The sequence below is a fragment of the Lonchura striata genome, chromosome 3, assembly GCF_050655825.1.
Source record: "Lonchura striata isolate lonStrDom1 chromosome 3, ASM5065582v1, whole genome shotgun sequence".
In the NCBI taxonomy this organism is placed as follows: Eukaryota; Metazoa; Chordata; class Aves; order Passeriformes; family Estrildidae; genus Lonchura; species Lonchura striata.
This window is the reverse complement of record NC_140705.1, coordinates 9,767,741-9,792,240: the sequence shown is the minus strand read 5'-3', so window position 1 is coordinate 9,792,240 and position 24,500 is coordinate 9,767,741. Positions and strand designations below refer to the sequence as shown.

Here is a 24,500-nt window from a genome sequence, read left to right as displayed (position 1 = left end):
TGTGGGGACAAAAAGCAGAAAACATAGAGCTCCAACAGCTAAGGAGAGCTCTTTCCAGGCTTAGCTACTAGTCTCTCACAGTGCAAGCCAGGTTTAGCTACTGGTCACTCACCTATGAGCTAACTTGATCCTTTGGATCAGTTTGCTGACTCACAAATCCTAAATTAATTCAAAGAACATTAAAGCTCTACGCTGTGAAGAATCTTGTACCATCTAGTAATTTGGAGACATGAGAAATTACCTGAGGTTTGGTAAAGGAGGATCTTTGGTTGAATATAGAGAAGGAACACAAATTGTACCACTGATCTCTGTCAGTAAGTGGGAAGACTAGAAAAGTGCTGAGATGATGCTGATGAAAGCAGGGGAGTAGCAATTACAAATAACTGCACAATGTTTTGAGCTTTTACTCCCTCGTGTTACAGTGGCTATGGTAGTGTTGGAGGATGAATGATCATTACAGACAGAAAACATGGACCCAGGGAATTTGGATCCATAAGCAGAAGTGCTCCAGCAGACCTTTCACAATGCACACAGCAAGGACAAAGAACAAACACCACAGGGTCAGCGTGGTTGTAATATACAATATGCAATATTGTATACTGCATATACAATGCAATCAGATATGGTCAAAATGCTGATTAACAGGGCTGACTTCTTCCTGTAGTCAACCCCTTCATGCTGCTCACCCAGCTCCTGGCCTCACTCCTGTCTCTCTTCATCTTCCTTTGCTCTTCCCAGAGGGGAAATTGGTACCTGTACTGGGTTTGCATGGCAAGGTTTTGGTGGCAGGCAGGGCCTACAGGAGTAGCTTCTGTGAGAAACTGCTGGAAGCTTCCCCATGTCTGACAGAGTCAATGCCAGCCAGCTCCAAGAGGGACCCCTCAGTGACCAAGGCCAAGCCCATCAGCCACGGTGGTAGTGCCTCTGTGATAGCACAGACAAGGGGGAAAAACTATTCTGCAACTGCAGCCAGGAGAGAATGTGAATGTGAGAGAAACAGTCCTGCAGATGCACAGGGCAGTGAAGAAGGCAGAGAAGAAGCTCCAGATGCCAGAGCAGATTCCCCTGCAGTCCCTGGCAAGGCAGCTGTGCCGCTGCAGCCCATGGGGGAGTAGAGATCCATCTGCAGCCTGTGGAGGATCCCAGCCCAGATAAGGGGATGCCTGAAGGAGGCTGTGACCTTGTGGAGACCCCACTGGAGCAGATTTGCTGTCAGGACCTGTGGCACATAGACAGAGGAGACCATGCTGGAGCAGGTTTGCTGGCAGGACTTGTGGCCCCTGAAGAGAAGGAACAGCAGAGGCAACATGAAGTGACCGCAGCCCCCATTCCCCATCCCCCTGCACTGCTGGTGGGGAGACAGAGAAAATCAGGAGTGAAATTGAGCTCAGGAAGAAGTGAGAGGTGGAGGAAAAGCATTTTATAATTCAATTTTATTTATCATTGTCCTGCTCTGATTTGACTGGTAATAAATTCAGTTCATTTTCCCAAGTGGAGCCTGTTTTGCCTGTGACAGTCACTGGTGAATAATCTCACCCTGTCCTTACCTCAACCCATGAGTCTGTTATTATAATTTCTCTCCCAAGCAGAGCTGAGGAGGGCAGTGATGGAGTGGCTTTGGAAGGATTCTGATACTGAATTCCACAGCAGAGGTGCCATGACTACAGGAGGCAGCACACACACCTACCCTGCTGAACAAGAGGGCTAGTGCAGGGCTGTACCCATACTTTAAAACACTAGGCCTTGGTCTTATCTTGCTCTCTGTGGCATTCTGGAATTAATGTTTATTCTGCATCTGTTATTAAGTTCAAAGTGCTTGAAACGACATGAAGGTTGTGCTAGAGCTCTGCAAAGTCAGAGCCTGAACTGGTACAAATGACATGCTTTGGGCACAGAACAAAGGCACGTGGAGGTGTCTGAAGGCACAAAGGCTGGGGTGATGCTGCCAGAGGACTGCATATGTAGGGAAGCTTGATGCCCATGTCACCTTCTAGAACGGGTCCTTGTGAGGGCTCCTGGGTACCAGCCCTTCCCAGGAAAACGTGGTGAGCAGACAGCAGAAAGGAGACTGCTGTCCTTTGCTGTGTTCTCTGTTTGGCTGTAGGGCCTAAGGACACCTTGCCATCTGTCATAATATCCACCAGCAGCACACAATGGCACCATGGCAGCATCCCTCCTGTGAGCAATGCTCCTGTGCTGCCAACAGCTGGAAAAGGACTGGAGACCAAGGGAGTTCCTCCATGAGAGTAAGAGATACAACGGGCTGGGTAACATCTCCAGCACCACCTCCCAAGGGCTAAACCAATGCTTACTGACAACAAACCACAATGTTTGGATAGCCCCAAAACACCTCACAGCCTTTCAGAATTCACCCTCTCTGCACCTCTGCATGTCAGGCCATGCCATCATTGTTCCTTTACAGATCAGGAATGAAACGTGGTCCCAAAAACCAGAAGTGAGCTATCTGCAGCCATAACAGGATGTCTTTGAAATGAAAAATTGAAACTAATACTCCTGAGACTTTGGTGTACAGTTCTAGACCATGTGCTTCTCCTTCCTGTTCCAGCATCCTGCACTGTGTAGCACTGCCCTTGTCTCTTGGCAGCATCACTGAACAAATAAAAACAACTCTGGTGAGGTCAGGGTTTGGTGTAACAGCCCCTGAGGGATGAAGTGAGGGTTAACCCTCAGGAGTCTCTTGAGAACACATTTGCTTTTTTCCATAGTACAGGAACAGTTGGGGCCATGGCTCTGTCACTCAAAGCCAAGAGGAGAAAGATAGATGATTCAGGAATAAGTTTCCAGGACAAGACTGTTAACACAAAACAACAGCCTATGTTGGCAGATAACCCATCACACAGATGAAAAATGAGATGTCTGTTGCAAACAGGTCTAGATAATGTACTAAGTTCTCGTTAGCCACACAGGCACAGGGCGTGGCTTTCCTCTGGCAAGCAGCAGGGTGATTGAAAGATGGCTCTAGGGAGCAACACGAGCTTGGCACAGCAGCTCACACAGCCAGGGCTGCAGGCTTCCTCCTGCTAGTGAGGTTTTTAGTTTGCTGTTTGTTGTGTTTTGGCCACAATAACCCCCTGCAGCATTATAGGCTGGGGATGGTGTGGCTGGACAGTGCCCAGGCAGAAAGGGACCTGGGGGCACTGGCTGACAGCAGCTGAACACGAGCCAGCAGTGAGCCCTGGTGGCCAAGAAGGCCAGGGCCATCCTGGCCTGTGTCAGGAATGCTGTGTCCAGCAGGAGCAGGGAGGTCATCCTTCCCCTGTACTCGGCACTGGTGAGGCCACACCTCGAGTGCTGAGTCCAGCTCTGGCCCCTCAGTTTGGGAAGGACCTTGAGATGCTCGAGCGCGTCCACAGGAGGCAACGAGGCTGGAGAGGGGCCAGGAACACAAACCCTGTGAGGAACGGCTGAGGGAGCTGGGGGTGTTCAGCCTGGAGAAAAGGAGACTCAGGGGTGATCTTATCACTCTCTACAACTCCCTGAAGGGTGGCTGTGGTCAGGTGGAGGCTGGCCTCTTTCACCAGGCAACAACTGACAGAACAAGAGGACACAGTCTTAAGCTGTGCAAAGGGAAATATAGGATGGATAATAGGAAGAAGTTTTTTACTGAAAGAGTGATAAAGTACTGGAATGGTCTGCCCAGGGAGGTGGTGGAGCCACCATCCCTGGATGTGTTTAAAAAAAGACTGGATGTAGCACTTGGTGCCATGGTTTAGTTGAGGTGTAACGGCTGGGTTGGACTTGGTAATCTTGAAGGTCTCTTCCAACCTTGTGATTCTGTGATTCTGTAAAATGGTTTTGAGGGCATGACACCACGTTTTGTGCTTAATGATGCCATCAAGTATGCTTCAGATGCTATTACAGATAAAAATAAATAAAGCAAGGAAGAGAGAAGCTTAGAAGTCTCCCATTCAAACCACTCCAATCCATTTGTCTATCATGACAACTAAAGAGTAGTTATTACAGAAAACTGTGGTTCAGAGAGTAGACCTCAGAAAATAACCTATACTAGTGAAAATCAAAATCAACCTTTTCCAAGCCATGCAATACACCACAGCTCACACCCACAGGGCTGAACTCTGCTACAGCCCAGAAGAGGCAGGCTGCACCTATCCAGCTCCAGGCCAGTTCCTGAGCTGTGCCACCACCCAACAGAGCGCCCCAGCTGAGAGGAGCCAGCAGCCAGACCCATCCTTGCTGCAAAATGCCCCTGGGGGTTTATGGCCACAGAGCATCCTCAGGTGCCAGGGATACACTCAGTAATGCCTGCACCTTGTTACAGGGCCCCAACAGCTCCAATCCTGACTCCTAAAAATGCACATTCCTCAGGCTGCCCTGAGAGCAACAAAAGGCCAACACCAGCAAATAAATGTGGTGAGGGCATGGGCTGGGATAATGGTGCACAGTAACTGCCTTGTGAGTTTTCACCATGGTCCCCAGCATGAATTTGGCCCAAGCTAATTCTTGCTTTCACAAATGATGCCTGGACAAAGTTTAGAGATCAGTACAAGCTTAGGGCCCTTCCTGTTTTGGAAATGGACAATTTGCTCTGGGGAGCAGAAGGATTTAACTGTTGGACAGAAGCTACTTTATTCTACTTGGCAAAAGAAACACTACAGTTCCTGTCTGCTTTTATTTACTAGTTTGGCCACAATCAAACCATCTAGAACAGCTGTGTATTTCACTTTCATAATGAATCTTACTCCCTCTATGATTTGGACATGACTGGGAATATCAGGCAATATGGAAAGAAAGGGTTTGACTCTTACCCAAAATGTACAGAATGGAAAGCATTTCTTTTGCTTCAATGACAATGGTCATTAACAACTACCTGAATGCCATGTTTCTGTGCAAAGGGAAACTTCTCCCCAGGCAGATCTATAAAATCAGTTTTATTCCTTTTACTAAAGGGATAATGGAGAAATATAACTTTTAAGTACTGTGATATGACCCAAGAAATTCAAGTGCAGAATGAAGAGCTGCTGAGTCCCAAATGCATCTGTCCTTAGGGCCATTCCTTTTTAATTGACACTTCAGATGATTCCAGACCTGGCCAAATGCTGCAAGGGGCAGCAGTAAAAGATGTGATCCCCAGGTGTGTTAATTAGTACCAACCTATAGTTATATAGCTAAATCATGCATTTTTGGCAAAGTTTTACAGATTGCTTTCAAAAATGATTTTCCAAAAGCTGATTCTTTGATCATTTGAAATGAAGAAAGAAATGTCTGTAGCAGGTCCATGGGGAAAATGAACAATGGTTTTATTAAGTCTGCTGAATTATGAACCTGACAGCATCAGATGAAAGGGAAAACAAGTCTCCCATCTCGACTTAAACTGAGCACACAGTCACCCCACAGACAGCTTCTTCAGTGCACAGTAAAGCAATAGGGCAGCTCTGAATCCATCCCTCATTAGCAGTCTGTCTCATCTATGAGCAGTTCCCTGCATCTGTGATTAAAGATTTCCCCTGCCTTGGTGAAAGAAGCAGGCTCATCGATGAGGTAATGCTTTTTTATTCTAATTAAGGACTTGAGTCATCCTATTATTGTAAAGTCCATGAAACAAAACATGTTTAAATCTGCCCAATTACATCATGTTCAATCCTCTTCCAAAGGAGAAGTAAAAAAAAAAAAAACCAAAAACAAAAAAACCCACCACTTTTGATTCTGCATAGTCATAAATTTATGCTGTAGCCTTTCTAAAGGATCTCCTGCCTCCTGCTCCTCTCTTTCTCAGTTAAGTAAGGACTTGCTGGATATGCCTGCAGAGCAGCTCACAGCAGCTCCTGCACACCTTCAGTGCTGCCTAGCTCTGCTACAATTGCCTGCACATCCTGCCAAACAGAAGGGGAGGCAATGGGATTTCATTCCAGCTCCCTGATATAACTCGGCTCTACAGTTCTTCTGTATACAAAAAGTGTGTGTTAAGTTTTATTCCTTTAGTACATTGTAAACAATGAACCAGGTCTGTTAAAAATCCTGTGAAATCTTTATTAAAAGGAGACAATATACTTTGGCAATCTGGTCAAATTCCAAGCTGGGTATTTGTATTTACATGGGTGCAATTCTCTCTGCATTTCCAGCTGAATTAAGTGTTCTTCATTAATGGTGCTGCAATGCAGTGTTGCATGAAGCAATTAAGTCCTTGCTGCATTTTACCCCAGGTGAAGTTTCATTTGTGTTCTGCTTGGAAACACCACTGGATGGTACACACAGCTGTAACACTACACAGACTAGAGAGCTATTTTCAGCCCTTTGGGCTTAGGATGATGGCATAAACACAAATTAACTATTTATAAAACCCATTAAAGTATATTCAGTGTTCTAATCAGAAAGAAAATGAAGCACATTAAACTAATTACTTAAACTCTTTCCCAGAGGATCCTCATGTTCCAGCTGTGGATGTACTGGAATCACTCAAGCCAGTCATGACAGAAACTCACCACTGAACTTTAAGCCAAGCAATTGCTTAAAAACCTGGGGAAATAATGACTGCATTATCTCATGGGACCAAAAATCCAACACTAGACAGGGAAATATGAATGCAGATAAGGACAATGCTGGCACAGGGAGGACTCTCACAAGTTTTCCTTAGGTCAGGGAAATGACTATTTCCAAAAGAAAAGATAACACAGAGCAGCCAAATTTAGAGCTGTGACTTGTGTATCCACTCCAAACCTCTCTGACAGTGTGAGTTCCCTACCTCTGATCCCAAGGTACAGTTCTTTGTGATTGTCAGATGCAGACACAGCAGCAACCACCTGTGCCACATACTCCTGAAGGAGAGCTTATGGATAGAATATATATCAACTGCAAGTCCAGGAGTACCCAAAAATCTGTTTTCGTGAGCATAATTCCATTCAGTTTGCCCTGCCAAAGAAAAGCCATGAGAGAAGAGGGCCAAGTCCTTCACACATCCAACTCAATTTCCCTGGCTGAAAAGTACAGCTAGGAAAGGGTCTCAGTTCTACCACTTCGAGCCACACAAGCCTTGGTAGAGTGATCTCAAGAGAACAGGTTTCTGCCACTCAGAAGACAAAACAACAGAATGAATATGGATGATTCTGTGAGATCCAGCAGTTAAACATGGTTTCATTTTCTGTTGTTTTGTTTTTAGTCGTGGTGTAACAATTTTCCATTGTTTTCTTTCAATCACCCTCAACCTCTCATTTGTAGGGGCACAGCAAGATTTTCAGTAAGTAAGGAATCACATTGGATGGTGCTCTCTGGAGATGGGATTGGTGGCAGAAAAGAAAGGAAAGCCATCTGCATAGGAAACACCACTCACAAAGCACCTATAAAAACAAAACTGCTCAGGAGACAAACTGGAGGGACTGAATTCCTGCAGGGAGAGCATCCTTGCCAACCTGCTTTACTCCCTAGACACTCAGTTAAAACAATCTCAAGGAGAGGCTATAAGGTTACCCCTAAAAAAGGTTGAGACCAGACAATTTATGAAAAGGGAGGCAGGCTTATCCTCTAACTGGGTAGAGAATACAGAATTTTTGCTCCTTTCTCTTCTTCTCTCTTTGATAGAGAAGAACACTATACCAGATTATTATCTTTGGTTTTCAGAAAAATTTCATCTGTCAAGACCAAGGGGGTTGTTTACTGGGATGTTGTGAGTTGCCAATCTGACAGCAGCTGAATTGGAATTGTGACAAATACTTGTGTCACTTGGCAAAGCAATGGTCAAACATGCCTTGCAACCTAAACTTGTGACTCGACAACTGACAGAAAATAGAGATTTGCCTGTTTAAATCTCTGAAGGCCTCACAGCTGTGAGCACAGATACACACACTGCTAGAAAAACAAAGCTCTATTTTCCCATTCATTGTTTTGACTATCTTAATTTTGTTAAAGAAAAAATAACTTGTATCTTCACTGTTTGATGTTTTGACACTTTTATTCTCTTTTAGCTGATTGGGACAAACAGACAAGCTGTTTTTATGCTGTGTATAAATCCTACTGAATTCAGAGGGGAAGGCAAACATGTACCTGGCTGGACCAAAAGGCAGCTGTGAATTTTGTGAGTGGCTGAGGAGCAGGATGCCTGAGGAGTGGCAGGAATACAACCCTGCCAGCCAAGGACCAGAAGGCACAACAGCTGAACACACATTTTGACAAGTTTGCTCCAGACCATCTGTCCAGCAGACAGCAGCTGTGCTACACCACCACTCCAATTTTGTTCCGTGGAGGGGAAAATCCACAAGCAAGTATGCCACCCTCACCTAATACAGCCCTGGGCACTCCATCAATAAAACCACTTGGAAAGATGCTAAATTCCCCTTAATGCAGGATGCAGGAAAGATGCAGGATTCCCCTTAAGCTGATTTCTGCCTCTTCATCAGCCACCCTCAGCTGCCCAAGGCTTCTTGGCAGAGGAAGCAAGATCAAATGCTGCCACTCATTTCTTCCCCAAAGACAAAAGGCTGAGGCCATTCTCAGCTCTTCTGCCACAACAGGAAAAAGCAAAGGAAAGGGAGCACTGGGATCAACAACTCAGGAGTCAAGCTCTAGCCTGACTGCCACAAAGGGACTGGGAAACACGAAGGTGTAGGATGCAACCCAGAAACAACTGCTGTCTTGTGTGCCAACCTACCTCCTCCTGCAGCCTGCCTGGCTCTGCAAGCTCTGGCAAGGCCAGGGCTGGCTCCTGGCTGTTCATTCCCTGCCAATCTGTTGCTCCAAGCCATCACCTACTTCATCTGCAGCCAGGAAAAGCAGTGAGTGCCCAACTAAACTCAGCAACAGCAAACCTCTAGCACTGGAGGTGCTTGAGCTTGACCCCAGCAACAACCAGCTACAAAGATTTAAAAAACCCCTGGCAGAAGGCATCCACAATATCAGCCCTCACCAGCCCCATCCCTTCCTAACTATTGTCAGGACTTAGCTGTATCTGTGTTTAAACACAACAGATGCAAAGCTTCCACCTACCCACGTGTCTGTATTCTTCAGGAGAGGCACAAATTTGGATCAGGAGAAGTCATAAGGAAATCCTCTGAAACAATAGTAAAGGCACAGAGTCAAGACAGAAACTCTCCAGGACCCATGATGAGATAGAAGAACTCCTGCCTAGGGAATACTCACCTCTGTGCAGTTTGCCAAGAAAAACCTATGCCTGGGGAAATACATGCTGCCACTGAAAGATTTAGGGAGGCAAGGGAAAAAGGACGGAAGGGAGGAACCCTGTGTGGAGGAGAGGCTCCTACAAGGGCTGCAGAGAGCTGATGAAGACAGGAAAAAAAGCTCAGGAAAAGGTGGGTTCTCCCAAAGTGGTGAACAAATATTACCTCAGAAGGTAACTACAGCTGAAGAAATGCACGCACTGAAAGGACTGCTGCATGTTTTAACCCACGAGGCAGCCACTCTCCTTTTGCAGAATTGCTGCTGCTTTGTTCAGAAGAGCTGGTTCACAGTAATTTTAATCAGCTGTTGTCTGAGGTTTTTTGGAATGAACTGAATACAAGTATTAAATTCAGTTGTTGTGACTACAAAGTGGGAGAGATGGATGCTAAAGCTCTTGGCTTCAAAATATAAACAGTAAAAGTCTGTATCTCACCCACAGATGAAGAGGACAAAACCCAATACAGTTACTGTGATGTGTTTTTAACTTGCTTTAAGAAGAACACCTGGAAATGTGAACTTGATCTTGCTCGGATTAAGCACCCAAACTGGATGCCTGACTTGTCTACAGAAAGCCAAGCCCTAGGGTAGCTTGAGGGCAGAGTGGAGCAAAGATGGCAGCAGGCAGAAAGCTCTATGGGTAGAGGAACATGGGGCCATACTGTTTTTTTGAGTAATTCCTTCACAGCCTGGGCCTGAGCACAGGAGCTCTGCCAACAATTCAAGCTTTAGAACAGCCCCTGGTACCACTCTGGCATGGGACAACCTGCCTTCTCCCAAACCATCCCAATCTCAGCCCAGCAGGCAGCACAGGGCACTTCCAGTGGGGACTCTGACACAGCCAACCCACTGAGAGGACAGGAGAATATCACGGTACAGGCACGGCCAGACACTGCTGGGTCAGCCCTGGCCAAGGGGCCCTGGCACGGCTGAGCACTGCTGCTGCCCTGGATCCCTGCTGCTGCCCTGGATCCCTGCTGCTGCTCTGGATCCCTGCTGCTGCTCTGGATCCCTGCTGCTGCCCTGGATCCCTGCTGCTGCCCTGGATCCCTGCTGCTGCTCTGGATCCCTGCTGCACACAGCTGCCCTCACCCCATGCCAACCTCCCCTCAAACCACTGGCAAATCACACCTTTTTCCATTGCAGCATTTTCAACAGTACCATCACGTTCAGGTGAATAGCTCATCCAACTTGTGCTTCTTTTCCATGCCTTGCCCTTCAGAGGATTAGACTCTTTCAGATTCACTGCTCTTGCTTCTTTCCTTCCTAAAGGCATGAGACTCCCTGAGACTACCCACATGATACTATTTTGCAATGTATAAGGAAAATCCCTTAAAACATTGTTAGAAGATGCTGCACCTTTTAAAACTCTGACACCAAAGCACCCTGGTAGCCTACTAAGGATTTAAAAATATGTATCTGAAAATGGTGAGCTCTATGGATTTAAAAAAGTGACAAAGAGTGGTGACAAAGCTAAGTCAATATACCTAATATTGTCCCTACAATGGACAGTCAATTATGTATCTGATTTCCTACTTATATGGGAATTAAAACATTTTAACAATGGAGTATTATGATTGTAGCTTAAGAGAAAAAAAAAATTAAAAAAAACCCCAAACCCAAGAGATGCACCTTTAAAAAAAAATTCTGTGAGAGCCTTACAGTGACAAGTCACTGTATACTTAAAATGCTAAGAAAAATGAAATAGAGCTAAAAGTGTGCCACTGCTACAAAAGTGAGTACACTATTATTCATTCCCTTATGCACAGCTGATATCAAAGGATTGTCTTACTCTGTATTATGAGTGATTTTTCCTACAGGACCTGAATATTCTGTCCAAAGCTGAAAAGATTTCTACAAATGTCCAGGAAAACTTGCAGAGTAATTGGTGGCAGTACACTGGAATACCAATACTCCAAACTATCAAGAAAGGCAGAGGATGAAGAGAAGAAAACATATTTTAGTCAATTTCAACACCACATCCCACAAATGTAAGTTAATATTGAGCATCTTCTATTCTAGGAAGAACCAGGCTTCTGGGGTAAAAAAATATAAAGGAGGAAGCATGTTAAAAGATGAAAAGTTAATCAGAAATATGTACTGGTTTTGACATGTTCCTGGTTTGGACAGCAAAACCCCAAGTCTTTCTGTTGTTAAGAATCCCAGAATCACCCTGCTAACACAGACAGAAAGCTTTGATGCATAAGAACCATACAACAGACAAACACAAAGTTTGTAGATCATCATTAATACCCACAAAAGATGAAGAGCTGAACTGGCAAGTGAGTTTGCCCACCTGATATCAAAGAGCAACTCAGACACAGCCCTGAGAGTGAGGCAGAGAATCAGCACCACTGGCATGTCTCTTCCAGGCAAAAGGAACCAGGCCATTATGAGCTTCTGCCTGGATGAACACCAGCAATAGAAAACCAGAAAAAAAAGGCCCTAGCTTAGCATTTTACTCCTAAGGACCAATATTTAACTGGATATTGGGTGGTTCAGCAGCACAGCAGCAGCGCTGGGCCAAATCCAATTCACAGCCTTCTGGCCCAGGAGGAGAAGTTGTTACCAAATGAAGCATGCTGACAGCATATGGAGGCCCGTGCTACTGGAGCAGTTTCATCCTCATCCAGAAAGCAAAAAACCTGTAAGATTATGCCAAACACATGATTCAATTTAGGTTGGAGCTCTGCTGCTCAAAACACTCTGGACACCACTACTTCACAAAATGGGCTGGCTTGTTTCAGTGCTGCCTCTACAGCTTTCCAAAGGTTTTTCAGCGAGAAAAGGAGAATGGATTTTTTTTTTTTTCCTTTTTAACCTGAATTCACTAGGCACTAGGGGACAATTTACTACTAAACACATTTATCTATCTGCTTCACCTCTCGTTTATTCATTCCCATGCCAAAGTAACTTCAAGCACATGTGAAGCACTAAAGCTGTGGGGCTTCAGCTCCCTCTTCAAAGCATGCAAGTACCAAAAATTTTAACAGGCATAGAAGGCACCCTAAAATGTCCCCTGAGAACTGCCTATCCACTGATCACTAAGCTCCTGCCTTTGGCCTCTCACCTAGACACCTCTTACTAGATGCCACAGAGCTGGGATACAGTGCTGATGTACAATCTGACCTCCGTTGATGTGAGCTGAAAATAACTTCCATGGAAGCAGGATGAGTTACAGGAGAACTGAGACAATGAAAAATACACCTCAGAATTCTTGTTTCCACTTCCATGTTTCTGCCCCAACACTCTACATGTGAGACTCACAGAAATAATAATAAATAGATATGGAGACTTCTTTTATAGATATCCAGCCACTGCTTTAGAGTGAAAAACATCTGACTGCTTAACTGCTGCTGCAGAGCTGCACTTCTGTCCCAGTGAAGACCATACTTCTTAAATAAATGAAGTTATTTTGATTCAGTAAGAATTCTGTACTTGGAAGAAATTGAAGCAATAAGCTAAATGAGGATTAAATACCAGATCTTGTCATCCTTCAGTGCATTAGAAGACCAAAATAAACAAGATTTTCAAATGCTAGGTCAAGCAGTGCAGAGAAGAAAAGCAAACTTCTTGCTTGTTTTGGCATAGCAAGCTCTTTACAGCTTCTATTTGTTGTAAGTTGAAAACTATAACATTGAATTTGCTAACCCAGTAGATCATTTTCCTATCCAAAAAAGGACAGCTGCTTTTGTAAAAATACAAACTAAGGACCATTTTGTGAGAAGTATTACTTTATCTAACTTCTAGTTGTTAATAGTTATTTAAATTTTTAAACTCTCCTTAAACAAAAGAATAATTTTGATGCTAAGTAATTCAGCACATTTTATCAAAAGAGTAATAGTTAATGTTTTCTGGTAATCTTTTTCTGGTGAATATTTTCTGATTTAAAGGATTAAATACGTCATGTAAAAAGGACAATATCTGGGCATCCATGATTACATATGATTATAATAGCAATAATCTTATTTGACCAAACTTTGTGTAGGAGTCTCCAGCTTATACCCAGAGTGAATGATCCCCTATAAATGATTTAATGCCACTGGGAAACACCAAGAGAGGGGTCTGGCTCATTACTCTCAGTTACTGCCTACTGCTATGCAGAAGCAATTTGAAAGCACAGCCTAGAGCCAAGACAACATTCAGTAGTGGCTGGTGACTCTGGGTGGCTGAAACCATCCAGTTGGGTCAGCCAGTGCTTATTGAGGATCTTGAACAGCTACACCTTCTTCACTTGGACATCTAAAGCCTGAGACACCCTAAAAAGTAGTTGATACTCATGATCCCAGCACAGAAAAACTTAATTTGCTTCTAGACTTCATTAGTTAGAAATCAGTTTGGAATTCAGTGAGAAATTCCATCTTGAACTGAAGAAAGTAACTGACTGAAAATTACTGGACAGGTAAACACACCTGGATATCAGTATCAGGAAGCTTTGACCTGTTTCTCAAGCTGTTACTGCATATGCCTTAGTGGCATTTAGCATGTGGCACCTTCAGAAAAAGGAATAAGGAAAGAAAAGCCACAAGTGAGCTCCAATGCAGCTCCAGACACTGTAATCAGTGTCCTGTGCACTCAGAAGGCACATCCACTGGATTCTGGGTTGATGCTTTGCAGTGCCCAGCAAAGTATCTTCTGTAGCTGGGACTCTTACCAGGGTACTCACGATGTCCCTGTCACTTCAATGTCCAGAGGAATGCACTGAAAAGGCACTACAAAGTCTCTTCCCTCTGTCAAAGCACTTCATTCATGAACTGCAGAGGCCCGTCCTCCCCTGTGAAATTCAGCAATGTGGGGACAGTGACATACAACAGCCTTATTCAGACAGGCTGAAGTCTAAATACCTCATTTACAGGATTTTAGCCATACCTCATTATACCAAGAGGGTCTAAAATTTCCTCTTCTTCCTCATCTCCCTCTTCTTTTTTCTCCCCCTTTTTGACATTTTCCACTAATAAAAGCTGTGAGATTAAGTCAGGTGTCTTCTCCTCTTTGAAAAAATCCAATGCCTCATTTTCTTCATCTTCCTTCTCCCTGTCATCAGGCATGTTTTTACCCTTGAAGTCAACAGCACTGGAAGATTTTGTTCCTGCAAAACACAGTAATTGAGGCAAAACTGAGTATATGAGATAACAACTACAGGTTTTTTAAACCTTGCACTTGTTCCTGAGAGTTTTGTTTGAGGAATGAAGGACATGATCAGCTTTTGTGAAACTCTTTCAAAACACTCCCACTGTTCTCTTTATTCAGTATGTGTCATTATGTGTCTGATCTGTTTACTAATTCACAGTAGTTAAGTAGAGAAAGACAGAGGAAATGAACTTTATCTGAGACACAGCAGCACATATCAAATCTGCTTATTTATGTTCCTTCTACAGTCAACAGAATCAATAGAATTTCCACATGGTTATTCATCCCATCCAAATGAAGTCATATGAGAAGTTTCTCTTGGAAGTGCCTTTTTCTCTTCTACTGGCTACAGACACTGTAAATACTCTGCACAGATGTAGGTAGCTAACTTTCACATAGCTAGTAGAGATAAAGTCCTTTTTGATGCAATTTAATTAACTTGGGCTAAAATTAGAGCATTGAACAGCATGTTTCTACAGCAGGTCTTCAGTTTACAGTAAAAAATGAAGACTTTAGTTCTAACACCCTTCAGTATGCAATATGCATCCAGCTCAGCAAATTCAGCCAACTGAAAAACAGTTAACTAAGTCTTCTCACCATACTTGTTACTTGCAAAGACCAGCAGAATGAGGAGAAAATGGTTCCTTGTTGTCAAGTTTCTGGATGTCCAGGGAAGCAATTTTAAATAATGAGACCAGCTAAAAAAAAGGCTACTGAAAACTGTGATGGATAAAATTCATGATTACACCATTTTGACTATTGAAGTAACATGGCATGGGAGACTTGTCTCACACAGCTTTTCATGTCTGCATCTGCCAAATCAGGGTAAGACTTACATTACTCTAGGACAAATTCTGATTTCTCATTACTTGCACCCAAATCTGCCCACAGAACGAAGTCCAGCCTAGTTTAGCTGCAGATGTGCACCATGGCTAGATTAACCAGCATGCAAAGAGCAATCAACATGAATCTGAATTCTCTGTGCAAGGGGTCTGCTTTCAAGAGAATACTGCCCAGGGAGAAAAAGCCCAGACAAAAACCTTACTACCTGGATCTTGCCATGCATTAAGCAGCTTTGCCCCTTTGACTTAAGGAAGCTCCCAGTTTCACAGAACTAATGTGGCCACACCTGACACTTCTGCAAAATGGGCTGTTTATACTTGCTAGCTTCTTGCAACTTCACTTACTTAAAAGTAACCCTCCACTAAGAATCCTACACAGCACCAGGCTGGAGTATTCCCTGCCCAGCAGCTCTCAGCGGAATTAACAGCAGAGAACTCATATGTTCCACTCATTCTGTAACTCCCTGCTGTGCCCAAGGGACGTAAGAAAGCAACTGTATGAATCACTAGACAAGACAAAAACAGCTGGACACAGGGGTAAGGAAAACTAAGGAAAAAATTAAAATAAACTAAAAAAAAAAAGCTAGCCAGAAAATGTGTTCAACAAATAAAGAATCTGCCTTCCATTTAAATCTTTCTCAGAGTCAATAATTTGTAAGAAACCAGCCAAAATATGGAAGAGTTGCTCACTAAGCGAGACCCTGCACTGTCCCTTTAGGGTCCATCTCCCCACTGACAACATATGACTATTTAGCCTTCTAAACTTTCATGTTCTGAAGCACAGTAGGAAATCAGAGACAGGCTAGTACAGTATTTGCTTTGAAGGTACCTATCAACATCTCTGAATGAGGAAGATGTCCACAGAGAGGAGGGAAATACACTAGCAAGCATGACTGTGCAGCATTGTAAATGCACATGAGGATATTTTCACTGACAGGCTTTATTCTGGCACTCTCTAGTGTTTGGCTGCCTGAGTCAAGAACTTAACACTCCCATGAAGCACATTCCTGGGAGAAGGGACACTCACATCTTTTAGTTACCTAAAAATTCCAGTAACTCAGGACTCGTTGCTAGATCCTCATCTTTGGAGATGAATTTCATGATATCATTGAACATAGCTCGTCGTTCAGAGATGTCAGATTCCCCCACAAAGAGAACTTTTCTAGGCAGGAGTGGAAGAGAAACCTGTGGATACCGTGCTGTCAGTCTCTGGTAGAGCTCCTCGATCTCGCTGTACTTCTTGGAAACCTGCAATGAAAATGTGTTGCCTGGGTTCATTTCTTTACAGATGAGGCAGGAGCAGAAAAGCAGCAGCAAAGTGCTGTGAAACATTAACTGTGGAAGTGGAAAACAATGTATTAGCAAGGAGCTTTACACATGGCCTGTTATGTACCCAGCGAATCCTCAAGCATTGCTGCGAGTCTTCTAATTCTGTTATTAAAAATCCACTGTTTGATGGAATTAAAGTTCATTGCCAGAATCCATTTGTCTGACTCATCAGCTAATGAAATACTGGGAAGGTCACTGCTCCAGATACTTTTCTGACAGCAGGAATCCTTGTCCACTAAAGTGATGCCCAGTCCTGAGAGACAGGAGGGAGGAAAAGCCCTGCCTGGTATGGTGGAGAAAGCTGCCCATGTGTTTGCACCACTGTCCCATTCCTCGCTCCTGGTGGCTTCAGTGCCTTTGGCTGCTTAGACCTAAAAATCTGACACTGACACTTCTGCCCTGAAGAGCACATGACACAGAAACCTAAGGGCAAAGACCTCAGCTGACCCCTGACTACTCAGTTCATCCATGAGAAAATAAAAATCAACAACTTGGCCATGGCCTAAAAGGTTCTCATACAGGGATAAGATGCCAACAGAGAATGCAGTCATTCCTTCTGTGGACAAAGACAGGAAGCCTGAGGAGAAATAAGGCTCAAGATATTACAAGGAAAGCAATAGCTATGGGAATGTTGGTTAGAAAAGGTGTGGCTTTTATGCCACATAAAGTATTGAATTCAGTACCTTAAACCAATAAACAAAATCCACACACAAACAAAATGCTATCTCTGAGTGACAGATGCAATGAGGGTGACTTCCCTGCACTGTGGTGTTACACAGATAATTTATTTGTCAAGGCCCTCCATGGATCCATAAGCTACCAAACTGTTTTAATTAATACAGAGATTAAAAAACTACCCAAATAACAGTGCTAGTGGAGTGCACAGGGCAGATACTCTTTTAGGGTCCAGCTCTCATCCTCCTGTAACATGTGCTGCTGAACTCTAGAGGAGTGAATCCTAATTAACACTGCAGTATGTGCAGTATTGCACATACTGAGATGGATATAAAAGATGGAGAGACTCAAGCACCATATCTTGGAACGGAGTAATGCAGAGTTCTCTCATCAACACAGTGATAAAGAAAGTCAACCTAACAAAAAGCACAGAAGGGAAATGAGTTACAGATTAATGCAGAATCCCTACACTGCATCTATACAAGCACACTAAACAGCACCACATATATTCCCAGACACTGGAACCCGAGAGCACCTACTAGAAACCTCATTTACAGTGTCTACTGGAACCTGACAAAGCCTGGCACAGTTCCTACACTCTGGGCAGCTATCATGCCCCCAGATAACTCTTCACCCCAAGATTTGGCCCGATGGAGAGACCCGCCAGCAGCCAGTTTGGGTACTGGGGCACACTGCAGATGGTGAGGAAGTTTAATGCTGTGCATTCAGCCAGACTGTGTGAGCTGCCCTCCAGGCCAGGGAACAGGCCCTGGCAGTAACAAGCACACCTCAGCCAGTTCACTGATTCAGATGTGGGCACAAAGAGCAATAACCACCTCAGCTTTCACGCTTCCCTGCCTTTCGCAGTAATTATCAACCTAGCCAGATGATTTAGAAAAGCATTTGCATTTCAGCTGTACAATGTTCACTGTAGGTTCAGTGCCCAGTCACAAAAGGCAAGCAGCTTTGTAACAAAGATCTGAAACACAACACCTGAGTCGACAGGAGAAAGAAAAACAAGAATTTTAGACCTGTGAAAGCAACAAATGTTAAGTGTAACACTGTGCTCCACATGCTGGATCTGAAATGCCATTCAGCAACCAGGCACTAAAGGGAGGGGAATAGAGATGTTCCAGAACATCATAATCTTCTCTTTGAAAGATACCCCAAAAAGAGAGGGGAAAGCAATTCCAGAGCTTCTGAACTGCTGTACGTTTTTAGTTTGCTAGGTCCCAGTAGCACTCTGAGTAGTATGATGCCTGAGCCCCTCCCAAAAAGAATATGTAAGCACAAATGTAAGGGCAGTAAGGAATTCACTGGTGCTCTTTCAAAAGAATAAACATCATTACCCTCCACCCAGAAAAAAAGAATTAGGTCTGATTTGCAGAAAAACATTTAACATGGAATTAATTTCAATAATAACTACCAAATTAATTTCTGAAAGCATTACAAGGCAGAAGCCAATCAAGATTATGCCAAAACAGGTTTTTAAAAATACTCTAACACTGAACTGAGATACACAAACTTATTTCTTTCCCTACTTAATTTTCATTCTTCCTCTATCAAAGTCTGTAAATTATTCATAAATCTCAATTTATGTCTAATTACACCACTGAACCTACAGCAAATGCACACCCTCGCATCCCGTGGCTAATTGCGCCTCGGTGGATCTGCGTGGGCTGAAGGTGCACAGGACCCGGAATTCGGGGTGTGCCCGGCTGGCTCCAAGCGCTGATGTGCTGCCCAGAGCCCAGCACGCACCAGCCCTGCCGAGCCGCAGTGCCGGCGTGCCCTCTGCTGGAGCAGCCGCTGTCCCAGAGCTGCCAGCCCTACCAAAACCCTTCTGCCCACCAGCCCTACCAAAACCCTTCTGCTCACCAGCCCTACCAAAACCCTTCTGCTCACCAGCCCTACCAAAACCCTTCTGCCCACCAGCCCTACCAAAACCCTTCTGCTCACCAGCCCTACCAAAACCCTTCTGCTCACCAGCCCTACCAAAACCCTTCTGCTCACCAGCCCTACCAAAACCCTTCTGCTCACCAGCCCTACCAAAACCCTTCTGCCCACCAGAGCCAGCTGGGGCTCCGCAGCCCCTGTCCCTGAGCCACAGCTCCTCGACAGCCTCGCCCAGCTCTGCTGCCAGATTTACCCTGGGATGGGTGCTGGAAATGCAGTGGCGAGGCTGGCTGAGCCCAGCAGCCCCAACTGGAGAGCGGAGAATTGCCTCAGTTTGGGTTAGAAGGGGCCCTAAAGAACATCCTGCTCAATATGCAAGGGACACCTTCCCCTAGACCAGGCTGCTCAGAGCCCCATCCAACCTGGCCTTCAACAGTTCCAGGGATGGGGCAGTCACAGCTTCTCTGGGTAACCTATGCCAGCGGCTCAGCACCCTCACAGTCAAAATTTTTTCCTTGCATTTAATCTAAACCTTCCCTCCTTTAGCTTAAGGCCATTCCTCCTCGTAACCAGTCCCTCTGCTGCTTTCTTACAGCCCCTTCAGTACTGGGAGGGGTCTAGAGTCACCCTGGAGCCCTCTCCAGGCTGAACAGGCTCTCTCAGTGTCCTCACAGGAGAGCTGTCCCAGATTTTCGACCACTTTTGTACCCTTCCTCTGGATCTGCTCCAACAGGTCCATGTCTTTCCTGTACTTGGAACCCCAGAGCTGGATGCAGCAGCACAGAGGCCTTCCACAGGTGCCAGAGAGGTTCCACAGAGTGTATTTTTTCAAGCAAATCCCAGACATGATGCAGAGCATTCTCACACTTTCTAGTCAGAAAGCATTGTTCTGCTGCAACAATTCTGGACCCTTTCAATTTGACATCCTCTGTCCATTTTCCAGGAAAAAGTTGTATATCAGCATGTAATACAATTAAATCTTGCCTTTCCTGGTTATCACTTACAGCCCTTTGAAAATCCTTGATGGATCCTTGATGAAAATCCTATGGCCCAAAATGTCAGCATAGAAAGTAAGCACTGCTCTAAACCCCATTTTATCAATGCTATTACAAAACAAAGTTTGATTTGATTACTATTCAAATATTTTCCTTCTACTGCCTGTAATTCCTTCAGGTCTTGATCCTGCAGTTATTCTCTCCCCCTCCATGCCTCTAACTGAACTCTGTGAACACTGTAGAGCTGAACCCCCACCACCTGTAAGTCAGCCTGAGTGCACACACTTCAAGGAGTTCTGTCAAGTCACAATATCAAAGGCTCAATCTGCTTCACTTCAAAAGAGTTAATCATGCAAATACAGCCAAGCATGTGCACATTTGCCAGGTCAAGACCTTATTTGCCTGTAACAATTAACATCCAACACAGAACTTAAAAGACAGACAGGGATAGGCTGAATGTTTTTTTTTTCACTGGGAACAAATAAATAAGTTGAATGTGATCAAGTACAGCTAGAAGGTTAAGAAAACCACCATGAAGTTCAAAGTGAAAGTCTGAAGTTTGTTACTAATCCCTCAAATCTCATGCATGTGCCTTGCCCCCCTCTTTCCAAGGGCTTCACACAGGGAAGTACACACCGGAATGGCTGCAGGATACGAGCCTGGGACTCGCAGATGTGTGCAGAATTTGATCCCACTCAGTATTAATGCTATTTAATGCCTCCTTTCCCTTCAAAAGCTCCTTTTACTGCCCCATTTGTGACCTCAAACTTGTCTTCATACACTTTGTATCCACTGCAAGGATTTCAACAAAATGGAGATCTTAGAGCTAACTCAAGCCCTTTGCCAGCCAGTGCACACCAACAAAGAGCACACTGATTTTACAGTATTTCATGAAAACTGGGGCTACAGTGACTTTCTTCTTATAAAGCCCACTTTTTAACACTGTCAGAAAAGGGAGATCCAGCATCTCTGTCCTTTAAAACAACCACTAGCTTTGGATACAGGAATCAAAAGCATCCCTTCTCCCAGGCAGCACAACCCAAGCTTTCACTTGGAAACTCTCAATTCAAGCCATTCCAGAATTAATGTTGCTTGGTGACCCCGTGGGTATGCATTATGGTAGATTTTAATTACATGACCACATGCTGTTCTCCTCATCTGTTTTGCCTAGCAGAAGAGCCAGAACTCTAATATTTCTTTTTAATCAGCATGAATCCTTAGTAGCTCCTGAACCTATTGCTACACTGATCTTGAATTTTTTTTGCCCCTCCCTCACATTACAGAAGCCATAAGGTGAAGGAATTTATCCTCACAACATGCCTGTATGGTCAGGAAAAAGCAACTCCAATGCACAGATTTTGAGGCCCCCCAAAAAAAAGAAGGCCAATGTATACAAAAAGGCAAGGATGAAAACATAAATTAATACACACCCATGTACTCATACACTCCCTCATTTTAAGAGAGGAAGACAGTAAATATAGTAAATGTCTCCCTAAAATGTGCTATGCCTGTCAAACATCAGTAGTTATTTGTTCAGCTCTGAAAAAGAAAAAATTTCACTAACAAATAGCTTGTAAAGAAGAATCAAAATAGATGCAGATACAAAGAGAAGGCACCGAAGGCTGGGTGGATTTTTGATAAGGCTGGGAAGGGAGAAGTTAATTCCTAAAAAAGCTAAGGTGTGGCTGGAAAAAATGCCTTTAAGAAAAGCAGTCTTTTCTTTTTATCACAGAAAATGGCAAATCTACAGGCAATAATTAAATATCACCTTGGTAGCAGTACCAAAGAGAAAACCAATTTCCCTCTTTCAGTGGTACAAGAGTATTCTGACCTTTAAAAGAAATGCAAAGAAATGCAACTGACTTTTCCTTTAATTACCAAATATAACCTTAAGGTTATGCAGTCCTACAACCCACTTGCCCTATTTTACAATTAGCATTTTTTAAAATTAAAAAATCCCTCCACTTTCTAATAATTTAGAATGTCATCACAGAAGTGAATTTCTTCTCTTAATGCTTCACAAACATTTTAATTAGAGATGCCATAATGCTGATTTTTCATAGTCCTGTTAAACTGGGGAATAGGGCACTCTGGATTATTTAGACCCACAGGTCAGATCTGAAATCTCTTTTTGATGTTCATCAGGTTTTTGTCATAGGGCCTTAACACATCTCTCGATCTTGACAGGACAAGACAACAGAGCCTCAAGCTGCACCAGGGAAGATTCAGGTTGGACGTCAGAATTAATTTCTTCATTGGATGTGCTTGTTAAACATTGGAATGGACTACCCAAGGAAGCACTGGAGTTACCAGTCCTGGAGGTGTTCAGGAAACATCTGGACACGGCACTTGGTGCTCTAGTTGACAAGGTGGTGATCCATCAAAAGCTGGGTCAATGGTCTTAAAGGCTGTTTCCCACCCAAATGATCCTATGATTTGATCCTGGAGACCACAGCTAGTTTAGAGGACACTTCTGCCTTGCTCACCATCCTTTCCCAGGAAAAAGAGGAGTAGCTGGTCCTTCATGAAGGCCCCGAGGGCAGGGGGGAGTGGCTGCTCCTCTGAGACCTCAGGAACGGGCACAGGGCAAGGAGGAGCCACAAAACACAGACCTGGCTCCCCAGCTGGCCAAAACAATCTGAAAATCGGTATCCAGAGACAAGGAAAATCCTACCATGCCTGCCTGCCTTCTCTAACCTACACGTCACCTCAGCGCTGTGACACTGGCTCCAATTAGACAGTTTCAAAAAAAGCAAAAAAATATGTCCTCTCTCCCATTTTGCCCACTCTGCTCCAGAAGAGGTACACAGTAGTTTCTTCTTCCTTATTTCAGATGTCTCATCTCACTGTGCTCTGATACAAATTTGACATGTTAGATCTGCTGCCCACTGCAGCTTTGTTCTTCTCTGCTGTTCTTCAGATACCTGCCTCTCTTAACACTTCACTGCAAACTCTGGGGAAGGGTCACAGCTCTTGTTCATGCTGCTCCAGAATCCAGCAGAACAGGGCACTGCACAGACACTCTGGGGCAGCCACAGGATTGGCACTTCCCTCCAGGTTAAGCCATCTGCCTACATGCATGAGGTGTCAGCTCTCATGACAGATATTGGTAAAATGAGATCTTGGTGAAATGTGACTGAAGCTCAGCTCACCTGAACATAGGCAGCCAGTGGCACCTTGGATGCTGCACCGTATTCTCCTTGCTGTTTCAGGGCAGTGCCAATGCCTTTATGTCCTCTGTCACTCCTGCCAGCCCTGTGCACACACCTACGGTAACTTAGGGGCTCTCAAATGGTACAAGACATTTATGCTATGCAAAGTGGGCTCCCCCAGCCCACAGATGCTCAGCTACATCCTTTTCAGCAGCACTGTTGTAAATGCAGGGGATGGGAGTTTAGAAAATGAAACACAGACATCTGCAGACTGTTCTGCCCAGAAAAAGGGCACATAGCCCATGCTATGTGAGATGCTTTGGGGTATCCAAAAGGCTTGTGTGCAGCAGGTTAATACCACACAAGATCTATGGGAAACCCACAACTCTTGAAGGCCAGGTAGAAAATCCCAGGGCATCTCTGAGTGCACACAGTAATTTGTGTACAACTCTTCTGACCCTCAAGCATTTTAGCCTGGAGTTGAAGCCCCCCATTGCAGCTGTTTACAATGTAGATACTTTCCCCTTATGGCCAAAGAAGAGACATTTGCAGAGGGTGAGTCACATCATTCCCCTCCTCCCCACTGACCATATAAGTATGGACAGACTCAGATTAAAATATCCAACTTACAGAGAGATAAGTTACGACAGGTGAATCCCTCTGTTCCTTCCAGTAATACATTCAGACAAGACTCACTGGAATGAATCAATGGAAAGCATCCATCCTCAACCTCCCAGCTCATGGTTTTAAGTTACTCTCACACAACAAACTATATAAATATCATATTTAGTCAGCTGAAAAAAATGTAACTGATGAGATAAATGTTATTCTCGTCAGGCTCCACCAGTTTTCTTCTTCATGAAGAATGAAACGTCAGGAGACCTCACCAGAGGAGAAATCAGGAAAGTTCATTTCACTTGAGAAGAGCAACTGAGTGCTGAAGATCTTCCCAGAAAGAGACATGGTAACAGACAACCCCAGCAAGCAGAGGGGACACAGTACAAAGTCTGTTTCCCCTCTTTATAGACAAGCTGATTTTATCAACTTATTCTTAAATTATGCAAAATGAAGTTAGATGACAACAACCCAGTTTAACACCTCGGGTGTAGCCAGATTCTTTCTTCCACAGAGCTGTGTGGACAAATTACATAATATAAGCAGGCCTTGCTGCATGAAAAAAAGCAACTGCACATCCTCTTATCTGCCCATGTCTGGCCCTTCCCTGCCCTAAAAGAAACTTTAATGATACAAGTCACAGGCTTAAGGAATAGGTGTAAATCAGTACTGAATAACAAGCCCCAAAATACTCATTTTTAGCCAGGAGCAGTTCCTCAGCT

The 24,500-nt window shown here is 44.2% G+C and overlaps 1 protein-coding gene across 4 annotated transcripts in view; it reads right to left on the bottom strand.

Annotated features, from left to right (window-relative positions):
- The window catches only part of HS1BP3 (HCLS1 binding protein 3), a 140,604-nt gene that overhangs the window by 106,487 nt on the left and 9,617 nt on the right, over window positions 1–24,500 (bottom strand). For all 4 annotated transcript variants that reach the window (XM_085574489.1, XM_085574487.1, XM_085574488.1 and 1 more), the window contains exons 3-4: window positions 16,157–16,364; window positions 14,014–14,233 (exon numbers count right to left, since the gene is read on the bottom strand). In XM_085574489.1, the coding sequence (XP_085430615.1) occupies window positions 14,014–14,233; window positions 16,157–16,364 (428 nt within the window). The remainder of the gene's footprint in view (window positions 1–14,013; window positions 14,234–16,156; window positions 16,365–24,500) is intronic.